The 19,589-nt window shown below is 45.3% G+C and overlaps 1 protein-coding gene across 1 annotated transcript in view; it reads left to right on the top strand.

The window, feature by feature from the left end:
- The window catches only part of LOC139405579 (intermembrane lipid transfer protein VPS13B-like), a 287,456-nt gene that overhangs the window by 18,516 nt on the left and 249,351 nt on the right, over positions 1 to 19,589 (top strand). Inside the window, exon 4 of the mRNA XM_071147990.1 lies at positions 9,624 to 9,762. Within this exon, the coding sequence (XP_071004091.1) occupies positions 9,624 to 9,762 (139 nt within the window). The remainder of the gene's footprint in view (positions 1 to 9,623; positions 9,763 to 19,589) is intronic.

The raw sequence follows: 19,589 nt of genomic DNA, 5'->3' as shown, positions 1-19,589 counted from the left end.
TGGTTGGACATTACACAGGTTCATCCTTATACAGGACAGATAGAGAGGCTGGTTGGACATTACACAGGTTCAGCCTTATACAGGACAGATAGAGAGGCTGGTTGGACATTACACAGGTTCAGCCTTATACAGGACAGATAGACAGGCTGGTTGGACATTACACAGGTTCAGCCTTATAGAGGACAGATAGAGAGGCTGGTTGGACATTACACAGGTTCAGCCTTATACAGGACAGATAGACAGGCTGGTTGGACATTACACAGGTTCAGCCTTATAGAGGACAGATAGACAGGCTGGTTGGACATTACACAGGTTCAGCCTTATACAGGACAGATAGACAGGCTGGTTGGACATAACACAGGTTCAGCCTTATACAGGACAGATAGACAGGCTGGTTGGATAGAGGACAGATAGACAGGCTGGTTGGATAGAGGACAGATAGACAGGCTGGTTGGACATTACACAGGTTCAGCCTTATACAGGACAGATAGAGAGGCTGGTTGGACATTACACAGGTTCATCCTTATACAGGACAGACAGAGAGGCTGGTTGGACATTACACAGGTTCAGCCTTATAGAGGACATATAGAGAGGCTGGTTGGATAGAGGACAGATAGAGAGGCTGGTTGGTTAGAGGACAGATAGAGAGGCTGGTTGGATATTACACAGGTTCAGCCTTATACAGGACAGATAGAGAGGCTGGTTGGACATTACACAGGTTCAGCCTTATACAGGACAGATAGACAGGCTGGTTGGACATTACACAGGTTCATCCTTATACAGGACAGATAGAGAGGCTGGTTGGACATTACACAGGTTCAGCCTTATACAGGACAGATAGACAGGCTGGTTGGACATTACACAGGTTCAGCCTTATACAGGACAGATAGACAGGCTGGTTGGATATTACACAGGTTCAGCCTTATACAGGACAGATAGAGAGGCTGGTTGGACATTACACAGGTTCAGCCTTATACAGGACAGATAGACAGGCTGGTTGGACATTACACAGGTTCAGCCTTATACAGGACAGATAGACAGGCTGGTTGGACATTACACAGGTTCATCCTTATACAGGACAGATAGACAGGCTGGTTGGACATTACACAGGTTCAGCCTTATACAGGACAGATAGACAGGCTGGTTGGACATTACACAGGTTCAGCCTTATAGAGGACAGACAGACAGGCTGGTTGGACATTACACAGGTTCAGCCTTATAGAGGACAAATAGAGAGGCTGGTTGGATAGAGGACAGATAGAGAGGCTGGTTGGTTAGAGGACAGATAGAGAGGCTGGTTGGATATTACACAGGTTCAGCCTTATACAGGACAGATAGAGAGGCTGGTTGGACATTACACAGGTTCAGCCTTATACAGGACAGATAGACAGGCTGGTTGGACATTACACAGGTTCATCCTTATACAGGACAGATAGAGAGGCTGGTTGGACATTACACAGGTTCAGCCTTATACAGGACAGATAGACAGGCTGGTTGGACATTACACAGGTTCAGCCTTATACAGGACAGATAGACAGGCTGGTTGGATATTACACAGGTTCAGCCTTATACAGGACAGATAGAGAGGCTGGTTGGACATTACACAGGTTCAGCCTTATACAGGACAGATAGACAGGCTGGTTGGACATTACACAGGTTCAGCCTTATACAGGACAGATAGACAGGCTGGTTGGACATTACACAGGTTCATCCTTATACAGGACAGATAGACAGGCTGGTTGGACATTACACAGGTTCAGCCTTATACAGGACAGATAGACAGGCTGGTTGGACATTACACAGGTTCAGCCTTATAGAGGACAGACAGACAGGCTGGTTGGACATTACACAGGTTCAGCCTTATAGAGGACAGATAGACAGGCTGGTTGGACATTACACAGGTTCAGCCTTATACAGGACAGATAGACAGGCTGGTTGGACATTACACAGGTTCATCCTTATACAGGACAGATAGACAGGCTGGTTGGACATTACACAGGTTCAGCCTTATACAGGACAGATAGACAGGCTGGTTGGACATTACACAGGTTCAGCCTTATAGAGGACAGATAGAGAGGCTGGTTGGACATTACACAGGTTCAGCCTTATACAGGACAGATAGAGAGGCTGGTTGGACATTACACAGGTTCAGCCTTATACAGGACAGATAGAGAGGCTGGTTGGACATTACACAGGTTCAGCCTTATACAGGACAGATAGAGAGGCTGGTTGGACATTACACAGGTTCAGCCTTATACAGGACAGATAGAGAGGCTGGTTGGACATTACACAGGTTCAGCCTTATAGAGGACAGATAGACAGGCTGGTTGGACATTACACAGGTTCAGCCTTATACAGGACAGATAGACAGGCTGGTTGGACATTACACAGGTTCATCCTTATACAGGACAGATAGACAGGCTGGTTGGACATTACACAGGTTCAGCCTTATACAGGACAGATAGACAGGCTGGTTGGACATTACACAGGTTCAGCCTTATAGAGGACAGATAGAGAGGCTGGTTGGACATTACACAGGTTCAGCCTTATACAGGACAGATAGACAGGCTGGTTGGACATTACACAGGTTCAGCCTTATACAGGACAGATAGAGAGGCTGGTTGGACATTACACAGGTTCAGCCTTATAGAGGACAGATAGAGAGGCTGGTTGGACATTACACAGGTTCAGCCTTATACAGGACAGATAGAGAGGCTGGTTGGACATTACACAGGTTCAGCCTTCTAGAGGACAGATAGAGAGGCTGGTTGGATAGAGGACAGATAGAGAGGCTGGTTGGATATTACACAGGTTCAGCCTTATAGAGGACAGATAGAGAGGCTGGTTGGACATTACACAGGTTCAGCCTTATACAGGACAGATAGAGAGGCTGGTTGGACATTACACAGGTTCAGCCTTATACAGGACAGATAGAGAGGCTGGTTGGACATTACACAGGTTCAGCCTTATACAGGACAGATAGACAGGCTGGTTGGACATTACACAGGTTCAGCCTTATACAGGACAGATAGACAGGCTGGTTGGACATTACACAGGTTCAGCCTTATAGAGGACAGATAGAGAGGCTGGTTGGACATTACACAGGTTCAGCCTTATACAGGACAGATAGACAGGCTGGTTGGACATTACACAGGTTCAGCCTTATACAGGACAGATAGAGAGGCTGGTTGGACATTACACAGGTTCATCCTTATAGAGGACAGATAGACAGGCTGGTTGGACATTACACAGGTTCAGCCTTATAGAGGACAGACAGAGAGGCTGGTTGGACATTACACAGGTTCAGCCTTATACAGGACAGATAGACAGGCTGGTTGGACATTACACAGGTTCAGCCTTATACAGGACAGACAGAGAGGCTGGTTGGACATTACACAGGTTCAGCCTTATACAGGACAGACAGAGAGGCTGGTTGGACATTACACAGGTTCAGCCTTATAGAGGACAGACAGAGAGGCTGGTTGGACATTACACAGGTTCAGCCTTATACAGGACAGACAGAGAGGCTGGTTGGACATTACACAGGTTCAGCCTTATAGAGGACAGACAGAGAGGCTGGTTGGACATTACACAGGTTCAGCCTTATACAGGACAGACAGAGAGGCTGGTTGGACATTACACAGGTTCAGCCTTATAGAGGACATATAGAGAGGCTGGTTGGACATTACACAGGTTCAGCCTTATACAGGACAGACAGAGAGGCTGGTTGGACATTACACAGGTTCAGCCTTATACAGGACAGACAGAGAGGCTGGTTGGACATTACACAGGTTCAGCCTTATACAGGACAGACAGAGAGGCTGGTTGGACATTACACAGGTTCAGCCTTATACAGGACAGACAGAGAGGCTGGTTGGATAGAGGACAGACAGAGAGGCTGGTTGGACATTACACAGGTTCATCCTTATACAGGACAGATAGAGAGGCTGGTTGGACATTACACAGGTTCAGCCTTATACAGGACAGATAGACAGGCTGGTTGGACATTACACAGGTTCAGCCTTATAGAGGACAGATAGAGAGGCTGGTTGGACATTACACAGGTTCAGCCTTATAGAGGACAGACAGAGAGGCTGGTTGGACATTACACAGGTTCAGCCTTATAGAGGACAGACAGAGAGGCTGGTTGGACATTACACAGGTTCAGCCTTATACAGGACAGATAGACAGGCTGGTTGGACATTACACAGGTTCAGCCTTATAGAGGACAGACAGAGAGGCTGGTTGGACATTACACAGGTTCAGCCTTATACAGGACAGACAGAGAGGCTGGTTGGACATGACACAGGTTCAGCCTTATACAGGACATTGATCTAAATGTTTAGTTGGGAAACATGTATTTGTTCAGTGAACTCGTCTGGTCCGTACCTCCCACAGGGGAGAGAGAAGGAAGCACATGTTAGTGATTGACTCAGTGCCAGGGTGAAGGAGACCTGTTCCTCATCTAACCTAGCTGACACACACACACACACACACACACACACACACACACACACACACACACACACACACACTCCTGGCTGTCAGGGTTAGAGTGTGAAGGCTGGGTGTGCAGGATTAGCTGAGTCCTTCAGCTGAAGGACAGAGGAGAAGGACGAGGCTTAGTGTTTGGGGTCAGGAGGGAGAGAGACGGATAGGAATGTTCCCTGGAACGTTCTAGAATACTGGAACGTTCTAGAATACTGGAGCGTTGCAGACAGGGGGGTTGAGGACCTCTTTGTGTAAAGCAGAATGTAGCTGACACGATGTGACTCCTCAGGAAAGCCTGAGAAATATAATAATAATATATTCAGGTGGTGATATATTAAGGAAGTGATATATTCAGGAAGTTATATATTAAGGAAGTGATATATTCAGGAAGTGATATATTAAGGAAGTGATATATTCAGGTGGTGATATATTCAGGAAGTGATATATTCAGGTGGTGATATATTAAGGAAGTGATATCCAGGCGGTGGTGGTGATATATCCAGGCGGTGATATATTCAGGTGGTGGTGGTGATATATCCAGGTGGTGGGGGTGATATATTCAGGTGGTGGTGGTGATATATCCAGGTGGTGGTGGTGATATATCCAGGTGGTGGTGGTGATATATCCAGGCGGTGATATATCCAGGTGGTGGTGGTGATATATCCAGGTGGTGATATATCCAGGTGGTGATATATCCAGGCGGTGGTGGTGATATATCCAGGTGGTGGAGATATATCCAGGTGGTGATATATCCAGGTGGTGGTGGTGATATATCCAGGTGGTGATATATTCAGGTGGTGATATATCCAGGTGGTGATATATCCAGGTGGTGGTGGTGATATATCCAGGTGGTGGTGGTGATATATTCAGGTGGTGGTGATATATCCAGGTGGTGATATATCCAGGTGGTGGTGATATATTCAGGTGGGGGTGGTGATATATCCAGGTGGTGGTGATATATCCAGGTGGTGGTGGTGATATATCCAGGTGGTGGTGGTGATATATCCAGGTGGTGGTGGTGATATATCCAGGTGGTGGTGGTGATATATCCAGGTGGTGGAGATATATCCAGGTGGTGGTGGTGATATATCCAGGTGGTGGTGGTGATATATCCAGGTGGTGGAGATATATCCAGGTGGTGGTGGTGATATATCCAGGTGGTGGTGGTGATATATCCAGGTGGTGGTGGTGATATATCCAGGTGGTGGTGGTGATATATCCAGGTGGTGGTGGTGATATATCCAGGTGGTGATATATCCAGGTGGTGGTGGTGATATATCCAGGCGGTGATATATCCAGGTGGTGGTGGTGATATATCCAGGTGGTGGTGGTGATATATCCAGGTGGTGGTGGTGATATATCCAGGTGGTGGTGGTGATATATCCAGGTGGTGGTGGTGATATATCCAGGTGGTGGTGGTGATATATCCAGGTGGTGGTGGTGATATACCCAGGTGGTGGTGGTGATATATCCAGGTGGTGGTGGTGATATATCCAGGTGGTGATATATCCAGATATGTTCAGTGGACAAGTAGAAATGAATATTATCAGGTCAAAAATATTTGAGAGTTTTCACATCAAGTGATCTGGATGCATGTGTTGTGTGTGTGTGTGTGTGTATGTGTGTGTGTGTGTGTGTGGGCCCCTGCCAGATGTCATACTGTAGCTAGCTGCTGCTGCTGTCGAGTGCCAGTGGTGTTTCCAGCCCCCCACACACATAGGGCCAGGGCCGAGCAGAACGGCCGTGAGCTGCAGTCTGCCAGCTCTGTGTGAGGCCGCTCTACACAAACATTCACCCATCACCAACCCCTGGCCCCGAGCCTTCAGCCCCGAGCCTTCAGCCCCCACCTCATCCCCTGTGTTGCTCTTGGAGCCTACGGGCCTGTTGGAGCCTCTTTCCCTACAGCCTTGTAGCCAGCCCAGCATTCTCTCTCATATCCTCCCCTCCCCCCTTCTCTCGCTTCCCTCCCCTCTCCCCACCTCTCCTTTCCTTTCTTCTCCTCTCCCCTCCCCTCTCCCCTCCTCTCCTTTCTCCTCCTCTCCCCTCCCCTCTCCCCTCCTCTACTTTCTCCTCCTCTCCCCTCTCCTTTCTCCTCCTCTCCCCTCCCCTCTCCCCACCTCTCCTCTCCTTTCACCTCCTCTCCCCTCCCCTCTCCCCACCTCTCCTTTCTCCTCCTCTCCCCTCCCCTCTCCCCACCTCTCCTTTCTCCTCCTCTCCCCTCCCCTCTCTCTACCTCTCCCCTCCCCTCTCCCACCTCTCCTCTCCTTTCTCCTCCTCTCCCCTCCCCTCTCCCCACCTCTCCTCTCCCCTCTCTCCTCATCTCCTCTCCCCTCTCTCCTCATCTCCTGTCCTCTCATCTCCTCTCCTCTCATCTCCTCTCCTCTCATCTCCTCTCATCTCCTCTCCTCTCCTCTCCCCTCCCCTCTCACCACCTCTCCTCTCCCCTCCCCTCTCACCACCTCTCCTCTCCTTTCTCCTCCCCTCCCCTCTCCGCACTTCTCCTCTCTTTTCTCCTCCTCTCCCCTCCCCTCTCCCCACCTCTCCTTTCTCCCCACCTCTCATCTCCCCTCCCCTCTCCTTTCTCCCCCTCTCCCCACCTCTCCTCTCCTTTTTCCTCATCTCCCCTCCCCTCTCCTTTCTCCCCCTCTCCTCTCCTCTCCTCTCCCCTCCACTGCCCTCCAGGCTCTTGTGTTTCTCAGATGAACCCTCTTTAATGATTGGAGCTGACTGAAGTTAATGTCCATGACAGGCAGTCATGTCCTGTTGTCTCTGAGAACCAGAGAGGACCGACACTATTTATACAAAAGTATGTGGACAAACCTTTGCTGACAGGTGTATAAAATTGAGCACACCGCCATGCAATCTCCATGGACAAACATTGCCAGTAGAATGGGCCTTACTGAAGAGCCCAGTGAGTTTCAACGTGGCACCGTCATAGGATGCCACCTTTCCAAACAAGTCAGTTCGTCAAATTTCTGCCCTGCTAGAGCTGCCCCGGGTCAACTCTAAGTGCTGTTATTGTGAAGTGGAAACGTCTAGGAGCAACAACGGCTCAGCCGTGAAGTGGTAGGCCACACAAGGTCACAGAACGGGACCACCGTGTGCTGAAGCGTTTAGTATGTAAAAATGGTCTGTCCTCGGTTGCAACACTCACTACCGAGTTCCAAACTGACTCTGGAAGCAACACTCACTACCGAGTTCCAAACTGCCTCTGGAAGCAACACTCACTACCGAGTTCCAAACTGCCTCTGGAAGCAACACTCACTACCGAGTTCCAAACTGCCTCTGGAAGCAACACTCACTACCGAGTTCCAAACTGCCTCTGGAAGCAACACTCACTACCGAGTTCCAAACTGCCTCTGGAAGCAACACTCACTACCGAGTTCCAAACTGCCTCTGGAAGCAACACTCACTACCGAGTTCCAAACTGCCTCTGGAAGCAACGTCAACACAACAACTGTTGGTCGGGAGCTTCATGTAATGGGTTTTCATGGCCGAGCAGCCGCACACAATTGAATAATCTGAGTTTGGTGGATGCCAGGAGGACGCTACCTGCCTCAATGTATAGTGTCAACTGTAAAGTTTGGTGGATGCCAGGAGGACGCTACCTGCCTCAATGTATAGTGTCAACTGTAAAGTTTGGTGGTTGCCAGGAGGACGCTACCTGCCTCAATGTATAGTGTCAACTGTAAAGTTTGGTGGATGCCAGGAGGACGCTACCTGCCTCAATGTATAGTGTCAACTGTAAAGTTTGGTGGATGCCAGGAGGACGCTACCTGCCCCAATGTATAGTGTAAACTGTAAAGTTTGGTGGAGGAGGAATAATGGTCTGGGGCTGTTTTTCATGGTTCGGGCCCCTTAGTCCCAGGGAAGGGAAATCTTAACGCTACAGCATACAATGACATTCTAGATGATTCTGTTCTTCCAAATTTGTGGCAATCGTTTGGGGAAGGCCATTTCCTGTTTCAGCATGACAATGCCCCCATGAACAAAGCGAGGTCCATACAGAAATGGTTTGTCGAGATCGGTGTGGAAGAACTTGACTGGCCTGCACAGAGCCCTGACCTCAACCTCATCGAAAACCTTTGGAATGAATTGGACCACGAGCCAGGACTAATCGCTAAACATCAGCACCCGACCTCACTAATGCTCTTGTGGCTGAATGGAAGCTAGTCCCCGCAGCAATGTTCCAACATCTAGTGGAAAGCCTTCCCAGAAGAGTGGAGGCTGTTATAGCAGCAATGTTCCAACATCTAGTGGAAAGCCTTCCCAGAAGAGTGGAGGCTGTTATAGCAGCAATGTTCCAACATCTAGTGGAAAGCCTTCCCAGAAGAGTGGAGGCTGTTATAGCAGCAATGTTCCAACATCTAGTGGAAAGCCTTCCCAGAAGAGAGGAGGCTGTTATAGCAGCAAAGGGGGGGAACCAACTCCATATTAATGCCCATGATTTTGGAATGAGATGTTCGACTAGCAGGTGTCCTCATACTGTCAGTAGTGTAGTTGAATGTTTTGTACTCTCTCTAAGAAGGTCAGGGCAGATGGAGCAGGCTGGAGATCTCTCTAAGAGGCAGCCCTGTCTATCTCAAGACTACATGGTCAGGACAATTGGAGCAGGCTGGAGATCTCTCTAAGAGGCAGCCCTGTCTATCTCAGACTACATGGTCAGGACAGATGGAGCAGGCTGGAGATCTCTCTAAGAGACTGCCCTGTCTATCTCAGACTACATGGTCAGGACAGATGGAGCAGGCTGGATATCTCTCTAAGAGGCAGCCCTCTCTATCTCAGACTACATGGTCAGGACAGATGGAGCAGGCTGGAGATCTCTCTAAGAGGCAGCCCTGTCTATCTCAGACTACATGGTCAGGACAGATGGAGCAGGCTGGAGATCTCTCTAAGAGGCAGCCCTGTCTATCTCAGACTACATGGTCAGGACTGATGGAGCAGGCTGGAGAAATGTTGATTTTAGTTCGATCTAACAAGCAGCTGTTACTGGACGCGTCATTATGGCATTATGCCCCCACCACTGAAATCATTCCAATAAATTCACTGATGATAAGTGCATCTCAGCTTGGTTCTAGTCAAGTCTCTTTGGTTGCTGAGTGTGACGTGGTGGGGGTGTGGTGTCATCGCAGGCTGCGGTGCCGGTTCCCGTGTCCATGTCCAAGCGGAGGGAGGACGAGGTGTCTGTGGGGAGCATGCCATTCGCCAAGCAGCCATCCAATCAGGCCTCGGACTACGCCAGCAGCCCGGTCAAGACCAAGACTGTCACAGGTAGGAACAGTCTCCATCTCTCTGGGTCTCTGTGTCTCTGGGTCTCTCTCTGTCTCTCTCTGGGTCTCTGTCTCTGTCTCTCTATCTCTCTGTCTCTCTCCGTCTCTCTCTGTCTCTGTCTCTCTGTCTCTCTGTCTCTCTGTCTCTCTGTCTCTCTATCTCTCTGTCTTTCTCTGTCTCTCTCTGGGTCTCTGTCTCTCTGTCTCTCTATCTCTCTGTCTCTCTGTCTCTCTGTCTCTCTGTCTCTCTGTCTCTCTATCTCTCTGTCTTTCTCTGTCTCTCTCTGGGTCTCTGTCTTTCTCTGTCTCTCTCTGGGTCTCTGTCTTTCTCTATCTCTCTATCTCTATGTCTCTCTATATCTATGTCTCTCTATCTCTCCGTGTGTCTGTTGATATTGTATCTGGGCCCAGAAGCTGCTTTACACCACTTTTCCACTTACTGGGACCCCCCTCATTCTCCACTTACTGGGACCCCCCTCATTCTCCACTTACTGGGACCCCCCTCATTCTCCACTTACTGGGACCCCCCTCATTCTCCACTTACTGGGACCCCCCTCATTCTCCACTTACTGGGACCCCCCTCATTCTCCACTTACTGGGACCCCCCTCATTCTCCACTTACTGGGACCCCCCTCATTCTCCACTTACTGGGACCCCCCTCATTCTCCACTTACTGGGACCCCCCTCATTCTCCACTTACTGGGACCCCCCTCATTCTCCACTTACTGGGACCCCCCTCATTCTCCTCTTACTGGGACCCCCCTCATTCTCCACTTACTGGGACCCCCCTCATTCTCCACTTACTGGGACCCCCCTCATTCTCCACTTACTGGGACCCCCCTCATTCTCCACTTACTGGGACCCCCCTCATTGAAAACAGTCATCTGCCATCTTGTCCTTGGATGAGATGCCAGTGCAGAGAAACATACTTCTCCCATTCCCTCCAGCATGGTGTCTCGGGGTTCAGCTGGAAACTCTGAGCTGCTGGAGGAGAGGGAGGGAGGGGAGGAGGAAGGGAGGAGAGGAGGAAGGGAGGAGAGGAGGAAGGGAGGAGAGGAGGTGCAGAGAAACATACTCCTCCCATTCCCTCCAGCATGGTGTCTCGGGGTTCAGCTGGAAACTCTGAGCTGCTGGAGGAGAGGGAGGGAGGAGAGGAGGAAGGGAGGAGAGGAGGTGCAGAGAAACATACTTCTCCCATTCCCTCCAGCATGGTGTCTCGGGGTTCAGCTGGAAACTCTGAGCTGCTGGAGGAGAGGGAGGGAGGAGAGGAGGTGCAGAGAAACATACTCCTCCCATTCCCTCCAGCATGGTGTCTCGGGGTTCAGCTGGAAACTCTGAGCTGCTGGAGGAGAGGGAGGGAGGAGAGGAGGAAGGGAGGAGAGGAGGAAGGGAGGAGAGGAGGTGCAGAGAAACATACTCCTCCCATTCCCTCCAGCATGGTGTCTTGGGGTTCAGCTGGAAACTCTGGGCTGCTGGAGGAGAGGAAGGGAGGGAGGAGAGGAGAGGAGATGAGGAAGAGAGGAGAGGAGGAAGGGAGGGATGAGAGAGGAGGAGGAGGAAGAGAGGAGGAAGGGAGGAGAGGAGGTGCAGAGAAACATACTCCTCCCAATCCCTCCAGCATGGTGTCTTGGGGTTTCTCAGCTGGAAACCCCAAGTCCTAGATCCTAATGAATAAGACTACATGAACCTGATCTTAGATCCTAATGAATAAGACTCATGGACAGATGGGATCTGATCCTAGATTCTAATGAATAAGACTACATGAACCTGATTCTAGATCCTAATGAATAAGACTACATGGACCTGATCCTAGATCCTAATGAATACGACTCATGGACCTGATCCTAGATCCTAATGAATAAGACTACATGAACCTGATCCTAGATCCTAATGAATAAGACTACATGAACCTGATCCTAGATCCTAATGAATAAGACTCATGGACAGATCCTAATGAATAAGACTCATGGACCTGATCCTAGATCCTAATGAATAAGACTCATGGACCTGATCCTAGATCCTAATGAATAAGACTCATGGACAGATGGGACCTGATCCTAGATCCTAATGAATAAGTCTACCTGATCCTGATCCTAGATCCTAATGAATAAGACTCATGGACAGATGGGACCTGATCCTAGATCCTAATGAATAAGACTACATGAACCTGATCCTAGATCCTAATGAATAAGACTACATGAACCTGATCCTAGATCCTAATGAATAAGACTACATGAACCTGATCCTAGATCCTAATGAATAAGACTCATGGACCTGATCCTAGATCCTAATGAATAAGACTCATGGACAGATGGGACCTGATCCTAGATCCTAATGAATAAGACTACATGAACCTGATTCTAGATCCTAATGAATAAGACTCATGTACAGATGGGATCTGATCCTAGATCCTAATGAATAAGACTACATGAACCTGATTCTAGATCCTAATGAATAAGACTCATGGACAGATGAGATCTGATCCTAATGAATAAGACTACATGAACCTGATCCTAGATCCTAATGAATAAGACTCATGGACAGATGGGATCTGATCCTAGATCCTAATGAATAAGACTACATGAACCTGATTCTAGATCCTAATGAATAAGACTACATGGACCTGATCCTAGATCCTAATGAATAAGACTCATGGACCTGATCCTAGATCCTAATGAATAAGACTACATGGACCTGATCCTAGATCCTAATGAATAAGACTACATGGACCTGATCCTTGACCACCAGCCCTACTGTGAGATGATGTGTGGATACAGGCCCTGTCTTACATACACCAGTCTGTCTAGTAAACCAGACTTACTCTCCATCTCAATCACCTACCGAATGTACCTACCATATTTAGGTTTCTACAGTATTCACCTACTGCATTTACCTACCATATTTACCTACCATATTTACCTACTGTATTTACCTACCGTATGTACCTATTGTATTTACCTACCGTATGTACCTACAGTATTCACCTACTGCATTTACCTACCATATTTACCTACTGTATTTACCTACCGTATGTACCTATTGTATTTACCTACCGTATGTACCTACTGTATTTACCTACCGTATTGACCTACTGTATTTAGGTTTCTACAGTATTCACCTACCGAATGTACCTACCATATTTACCTACTGTATTTACCTACCGTATGTACCTATTGTATTTACCTACAGTATTCACCTACTGTATTTACCTACTGTATTTAGGTTTCTACAGTATGTACCTACCATATTTACCTATTGTATTTACCTACTGTATTTACCTACTGTATTTACGTACCGTATTTACCTACTGTATTTACCTACAGTATTGAGGTTTCTACAGTATTGAGGTTTCTACAGTATTCACCTACAGTATTGAGGTTTCTACAGTATTGAGGTTTCTACAGTATTGAGGTTTCTACAGTATTGAGGTTTCTACAGTATTTACCTACAGTATTGAGGTTTCTACAGTATTGAGGTTTCTACAGTATTTACCTACAGTATTGAGGTTTCTACAGTATTGAGGTTTCTACAGTATTCACCTACAGTATTGAGGTTTCTACAGTATTGAGGTTTCTACAGTATTGAGGTTTCTACAGTATTCACCTACAGTATTGAGGTTTCTACAGTATTCACCTACAGTATTGAGGTTTCTACAGTATTTACCTACAGTATTGAGGTTTCTACAGTATTCACCTACAGTATTGAGGTTTCTACAGTATTGAGGTTTCTACAGTAATCACCTACAGTATTGAGGTTTCTACAGTATTCACCTACAGTATTGAGGTTTCTACAGTATTCACCTACAGTATTGAGGTTTCTACAGTATTGAGGTTTCTACAGTATTCACCTACAGTATTCAGGTTTCTACAGTATTCACCTACAATATTCAGGTTTCTACAGTATTCACCTACAGTATTGAGGTTTCTACAGTATTGAGGTTTCTACAGTATTTACCTAGAGTATTGAGGTTTCTACAGTATTGAGGTTTCTACAGTATTCACCTACAGTATTGAGGTTTCTACAGTATTGAGGTTTCTACAGTATTCACCTATAGTATTTAGGTTTCTACAGTATTTACCTACAGTATTGAGGTTTCTACAGTAATCACCTACAGTATTGAGGTTTCTACAGTATTCACCTACAGTATTGAGGTTTCTACAGTATTGAGGTTTCTACAGTATTCACCTACAGTATTCAGGTTTCTACAGTATTCACCTACAGTATTCAGGTTTCTACAGTATTTACCTACAGTATTGAGGTTTCTACAGTATTGAGGTTTCTACAGTATTTACCTAGAGTATTGAGGTTTCTACAGTATTGAGGTTTCTACAGTATTCACCTACAGTATTGAGGTTTCTACAGTATTCACCTACAGTATTGAGGTTTCTACAGTATTGAGGTTTCTACAGTATTCACCTATAGTATTTAGGTTTCTACAGTATTGAGGTTTCTACAGTATTGAGGTTTCTACAGTATTCACCTACAGTATTGAGGTTTCTACAGTATTCACCTACAGTATTCAGGTTTCTACAGTATTCACCCACAGTATTGAGGTTTCTACAGTATTGAGGTTTCTACAGTATTCACCTACAGTATTGAGGTTTCTACAGTATTGAGGTTTCTACAGTATTGAGGTTTCTACAGTATTCACCTACAGTATTGAGGTTTCTACAGTATTCACCTACAGTATTGAGGTTTCTACAGTATTTACCTACAGTATTGAGGTTTCTACAGTATTGAGGTTTCTACAGTATTTACCTACAGTATTGAGGTTTCTACAGTATTGAGGTTTCTACAGTATTTACCTACAGTATTGAGGTTTCTACAGTATTGAGGTTTCTACAGTATTCACCTACAGTATTGAGGTTTCTACAGTATTGAGGTTTCTACAGTATTCACCTACAGTATTGAGGTTTCTACAGTATTCACCTACAGTATTGAGGTTTCTACAGTATTTACCTACAGTATTGAGGTTTCTACAGTATTCACCTACAGTATTGAGGTTTCTACAGTATTGAGGTTTCTACAGTAATCACCTACAGTATTGAGGTTTCTACAGTATTCACCTACAGTATTGAGGTTTCTACAGTATTCACCTACAGTATTGAGGTTTCTACAGTATTGAGGTTTCTACAGTATTCACCTACAGTATTCAGGTTTCTACAGTATTCACCTACAGTATTCAGGTTTCTACAGTATTCACCTACAGTATTGAGGTTTCTACAGTATTGAGGTTTCTACAGTATTTACCTAGAGTATTGAGGTTTCTACAGTATTGAGGTTTCTACAGTATTCACCTACAGTATTGAGGTTTCTACAGTATTCACCTACAGTATTGAGGTTTCTACAGTATTGAGGTTTCTACAGTATTCGCCTATAGTATTTAGGCTTCTACAGTATTTACCTACAGTATTGAGGTTTCTACAGTAATCACCTACAGTATTGAGGTTTCTACAGTATTCACCTACAGTATTGAGGTTTCTACAGTATTTAGGTTTCTACAGTATTCACCTACAGTATTCAGGTTTCTACAGTATTCACCTACAGTATTCAGGTTTCTACAGTATTCACCTACAGTATTGAGGTTTCTACAGTATTGAGGTTTCTACAGTATTTACCTAGAGTATTGAGGTTTCTACAGTATTGAGGTTTCTACAGTATTCACCTACAGTATTGAGGTTTCTACAGTATTCACCTACAGTATTGAGGTTTCTACAGTATTGAGGTTTCTACAGTATTCACCTATAGTATTTAGGTTTCTACAGTATTGAGGTTTCTACAGTATTGAGGTTTCTACAGTATTCACCTACAGTATTGAGGTTTCTACAGTATTCACCTACAGTATTCAGGTTTCTACAGTATTCACCTACAGTATTGAGGTTTCTACAGTATTGAGGTTTCTACAGTATTCACCTACAGTATTGAGGTTTCCACAGTATTGAGGTTTCTACAGTATTGAGGTTTCTACAGTATTCACCTACAGTATTGAGGTTTCTACAGTATTCACCTACAGTATTGAGGTTTCTACAGTATTTACCTACAGTATTGAGGTTTCTACAGTATTGAGGTTTCTACAGTATTTACCTACAGTATTGAGGTTTCTACAGTATTGAGGTTTCTACAGTATTGAGGTTTCTACAGTATTGAGGTTTCTACAGTATTGAGGTTTCTACAGTATTTACCTACAGTATTGAGGTTTCTACAGTATTGAGGTTTCTACAGTATTCAGGTTTCTACAGTATTCACCTACAGTATTGAGGTTTCTACAGTATTCACCTACAGTATTCAGGTTTCTACAGTATTCACCTACAGTATTGAGGTTTCTACAGTATTCACCTACAGTATTCAGGTTTCTACAGTATTCACCTACAGTATTCAGGTTTCTACAGTAATCACCTACAGTATTGAGGTTTCTACAGTATTGAGACTTCAGCTCCTCTAAAGCACATCACGGTTCAACAAGGCCTAAAGCAACAAGCAGCTTTCATTGGAAATAAGCATGTCGTTTTTTTATTAGTTGAGTGCCCTTGGAAATGTCTTCCCACCAGGAGATGCTTTCCTCTCAGTGAAGTCATTTTCTCACTGTAAATACGAGCGTGTGTATTTACCCCGTGTTTTGATAGGAAAATGCTCCTATGACATTTCTAGCACTAAATAATCCATTAGGGATCTTTCCAAGCTCTTTCAGGATGCTGAAAGCACAGCAGTGAAAAGGTCACGCGGCGTTTTTTTAAATCTCCACTAATGCCTTTTCCCCCTCATATCGCACTGCCTTTGTTTATCCACATCTATTACAGTACATTCCCTCATTAAAATGGAGTTGGTACACCGTCGGTAAACAGTCGGTAAACAGTCGGTAAACAGTCGGTTAACAGTCAGCCGGGGCTCCCAGTGTATACAAACCGCTCTAGCAGTCTGCAGCGTGTCAGTAGCACCTTCTCAGAGCTCCACCTTGGGTCCTGTTGTCTGTCTGCCAGTCGGTAAACAGTCAGTAAACAGTCTGTCTGCCAGTCTGTGTTTTCTCTTTGGGTTTTTGACTAAACGTAAACTAGATCCCGGTCGTTGAATGGGCACCAGCTCTGTTGTTCAGTCTAGACCAGGAAGTGGGCAGCCAATATGGCCTGTGTTTGTTTCATACATCCATGTGATGTTTCTACGTATGTTTCCTGTATATTATCATGCTCGGTATAGTACATGATGACAACGACAAGGTCACTGGCTCTTCAGTTTGGTCCGTTCCAAAATATGTGACCGACCACCTCGATTAGGTAGCAACATTTGAATTTATTCTAATTGTATTGTTTTTTTTACATTAGATTAAAGTAGAGACTCAGAGCTATAAAATGGGATTAAAGTAGAGACTCAGAGCTATAAAATGGGATTAAAGTAGAGACTCAGAGCTATAAAATGGGATTAAAGTAGAGACTCAGAGCTATAAAATGGGATTAAAGTAGAGACTCAGAGCTATAAAATGGGATTAAAGTAGAGACTCAGAGCTATAAAATGGGATTAAAGTAGAGACTCAGAGCTATAAAATGGGATTAAAGTAGAGACTCAGAGCTATAAAATGGGATTAAAGTAGAGACTCAGATCTATAAAATGGGATTAAAGTAGAGACTCAGAGCTATAAAATGGGATTAAAGTAGAGACTCAGAGCTATAACATGGGATTAAAGTAGAGACTCAGAGCTATAAAATGGGATTAAAGTAGAGACTCAGAGCTATAAAATGGGATTAAAGTAGAGACTCAGAGCTATAAAATGGGATTAAAGTAGAGACTCAGAGCTATACAATGGGATTAAAGTAGAGACTCAGAGCTATAAAATGGGATTAAAGTAGAGACTCAGATCTATAAAATGGGATTAAAGTAGAGACTCAGAGCTATAAAATGGGATTAAAGTAGAGACTCAGAGCTATAAAATGGGATTAAAGTAGAGACTCAGAGCTATAAAATGGGATTAAAGTAGAGACTCAGAGCTATAAAATGGGATTAAAGTAGAGACTCAGAGCTATAAAATGGGATTAAAGTAGAGACTCAGAGCTATAAAATGGTAGATCAACACTACAGTTGAGGAACAATGGGGGAAAGTCAATTCTGCTTTGATAAACTTGTTACCTCACTTTTGAGAAAATGTCCCTGGAATGTTTTGAAACCTATTGGAGAACTCTTCTTTGTCTACGCCCATTCAGCATTGTTCACACCCTTTTAAGCTTTAGCCCCACCCATCTCTTTAAGGCTTCACATGTGAGGCCATTTGCTAAACAGAGGGAGTAGTTTAGTAAACAACCAACAATTTCAATTAAATTTCTCCTGTGAAGTATTGACATGTGCCTAGCTTCCTGGAACAGGAACAGAACCCTATTCCATATATAGTGCACTACTTTAGACCAGGACCCAATGGAACCCTATTCCATATATAGTGCACTACTATAGACCTGGACCCAATAGCACACTATTCCCTATATAGTGCACTACTATAGACCAGGACCCAATGACACCCTAATCCCTACATTGATTTATGTTTTTATTTCACCTTTATTCAACCAGGTAGGCCAGTTGAGAACAAGTTCTCATTTACAACTGCGACCTGGCCAAGATATAGCAAAGCAGTGCGACACAAACAACAACACAGAGTTACACATGGAGTAAACAAACATACAGTCAATAACACAATAGAAAAGTATATATACAGTGTGTGCAAATGAGGTAGGATAAGAGAGGTAAGGCAATAAATAGGCCATAGTGGCAAAATAATTACAAAATAGCAATTAAACACTGGAGTGATAGATATGCAGAAGATTAGTGTGCAAGTAGAGATACTGGGGTGCAAAGGAGCAAAACAATAACAATATGGGGATGAGGTAGTTGGATGGGCTGTTTACAGATGGGCTATGTACAGGTGCAGTGATCTGTGAGCTGCTCTGACAGCTGGTGCTTAAAGCTAGTGAGGGAGGTAAGAGTCTCCAGCTTCAGTGATTTTTGCAGTTCGTTCCAGTCATTGGCAGCAGAGAACTGGAAGGAAAGGCGGCCGAAGGAGGAATTGGCTTTGGGGATGACCAGTGAGATATACCTGCTGGAGCACGTGCTACGGGTGGGTGCTGCTATGGTAACCAGTGAGCTGAGATAAGGCGGGGCTTTACCTAGCAAAGACTTATAGATGACCTGGAGCCAGTGGGTTTGGCGACGAGTATGAAGTGAGGGCCAGCCAACGAGAGCGTACAGGTCGCAATGGTGGGTAGTATATGGGGCTTTGGTGACAAAACGGATTGCACTGTGATAGACTGCATCCAATTTGTTGAGTAGGGTATTGGAGGCTATTTTGTAAATTACATCGCCAAAGTCGAGGATTGGTAGGATGGTCAGTTTTACAAGGGTATGTTTGGCAGCATGAGTGAAGGATGCTTTGTTGCGAAATAGGAAGCCAATTCCAGATTTAATTTTGGTTTGGAGATGTATAATGTGAGTCTGGAAGGAGAGTTTACAGTCTAGCCAGACAACTAGGTATTTGTAGTTGTCCACATATTCTAAGTCAGAACCGGGAAGGTGCGGGCAGAGATCGATTGAAGACCATGCATTTGGTTTTACTAGCGTTTAAGAGCAGTTGGAGGCCACGGAAGGGGAGTTGTATGGCATTGAAGCTTGTCTGGAGGGTTGTTAACACAGTGTCCAAAGAAGGGCCGGAAGTATACAGAATGGTGTTGTCTGTGTAGAGGTGGATCAGAGACTCACCAGCAGCAAGAGCGACATCATTGATATATACAGAGAAGAGAGTCGGTCCAAGAATTGAACCCTGTGGCACCCCCATTGAGACTACCAGAGGACCGGACA

The sequence above is a fragment of the Oncorhynchus clarkii genome, chromosome 3, assembly GCF_045791955.1.
Source record: "Oncorhynchus clarkii lewisi isolate Uvic-CL-2024 chromosome 3, UVic_Ocla_1.0, whole genome shotgun sequence".
NCBI lineage: Eukaryota > Metazoa > Chordata > Actinopteri > Salmoniformes > Salmonidae > Oncorhynchus > Oncorhynchus clarkii.
This window is presented reverse-complemented; position numbering and strand designations above follow the sequence as displayed.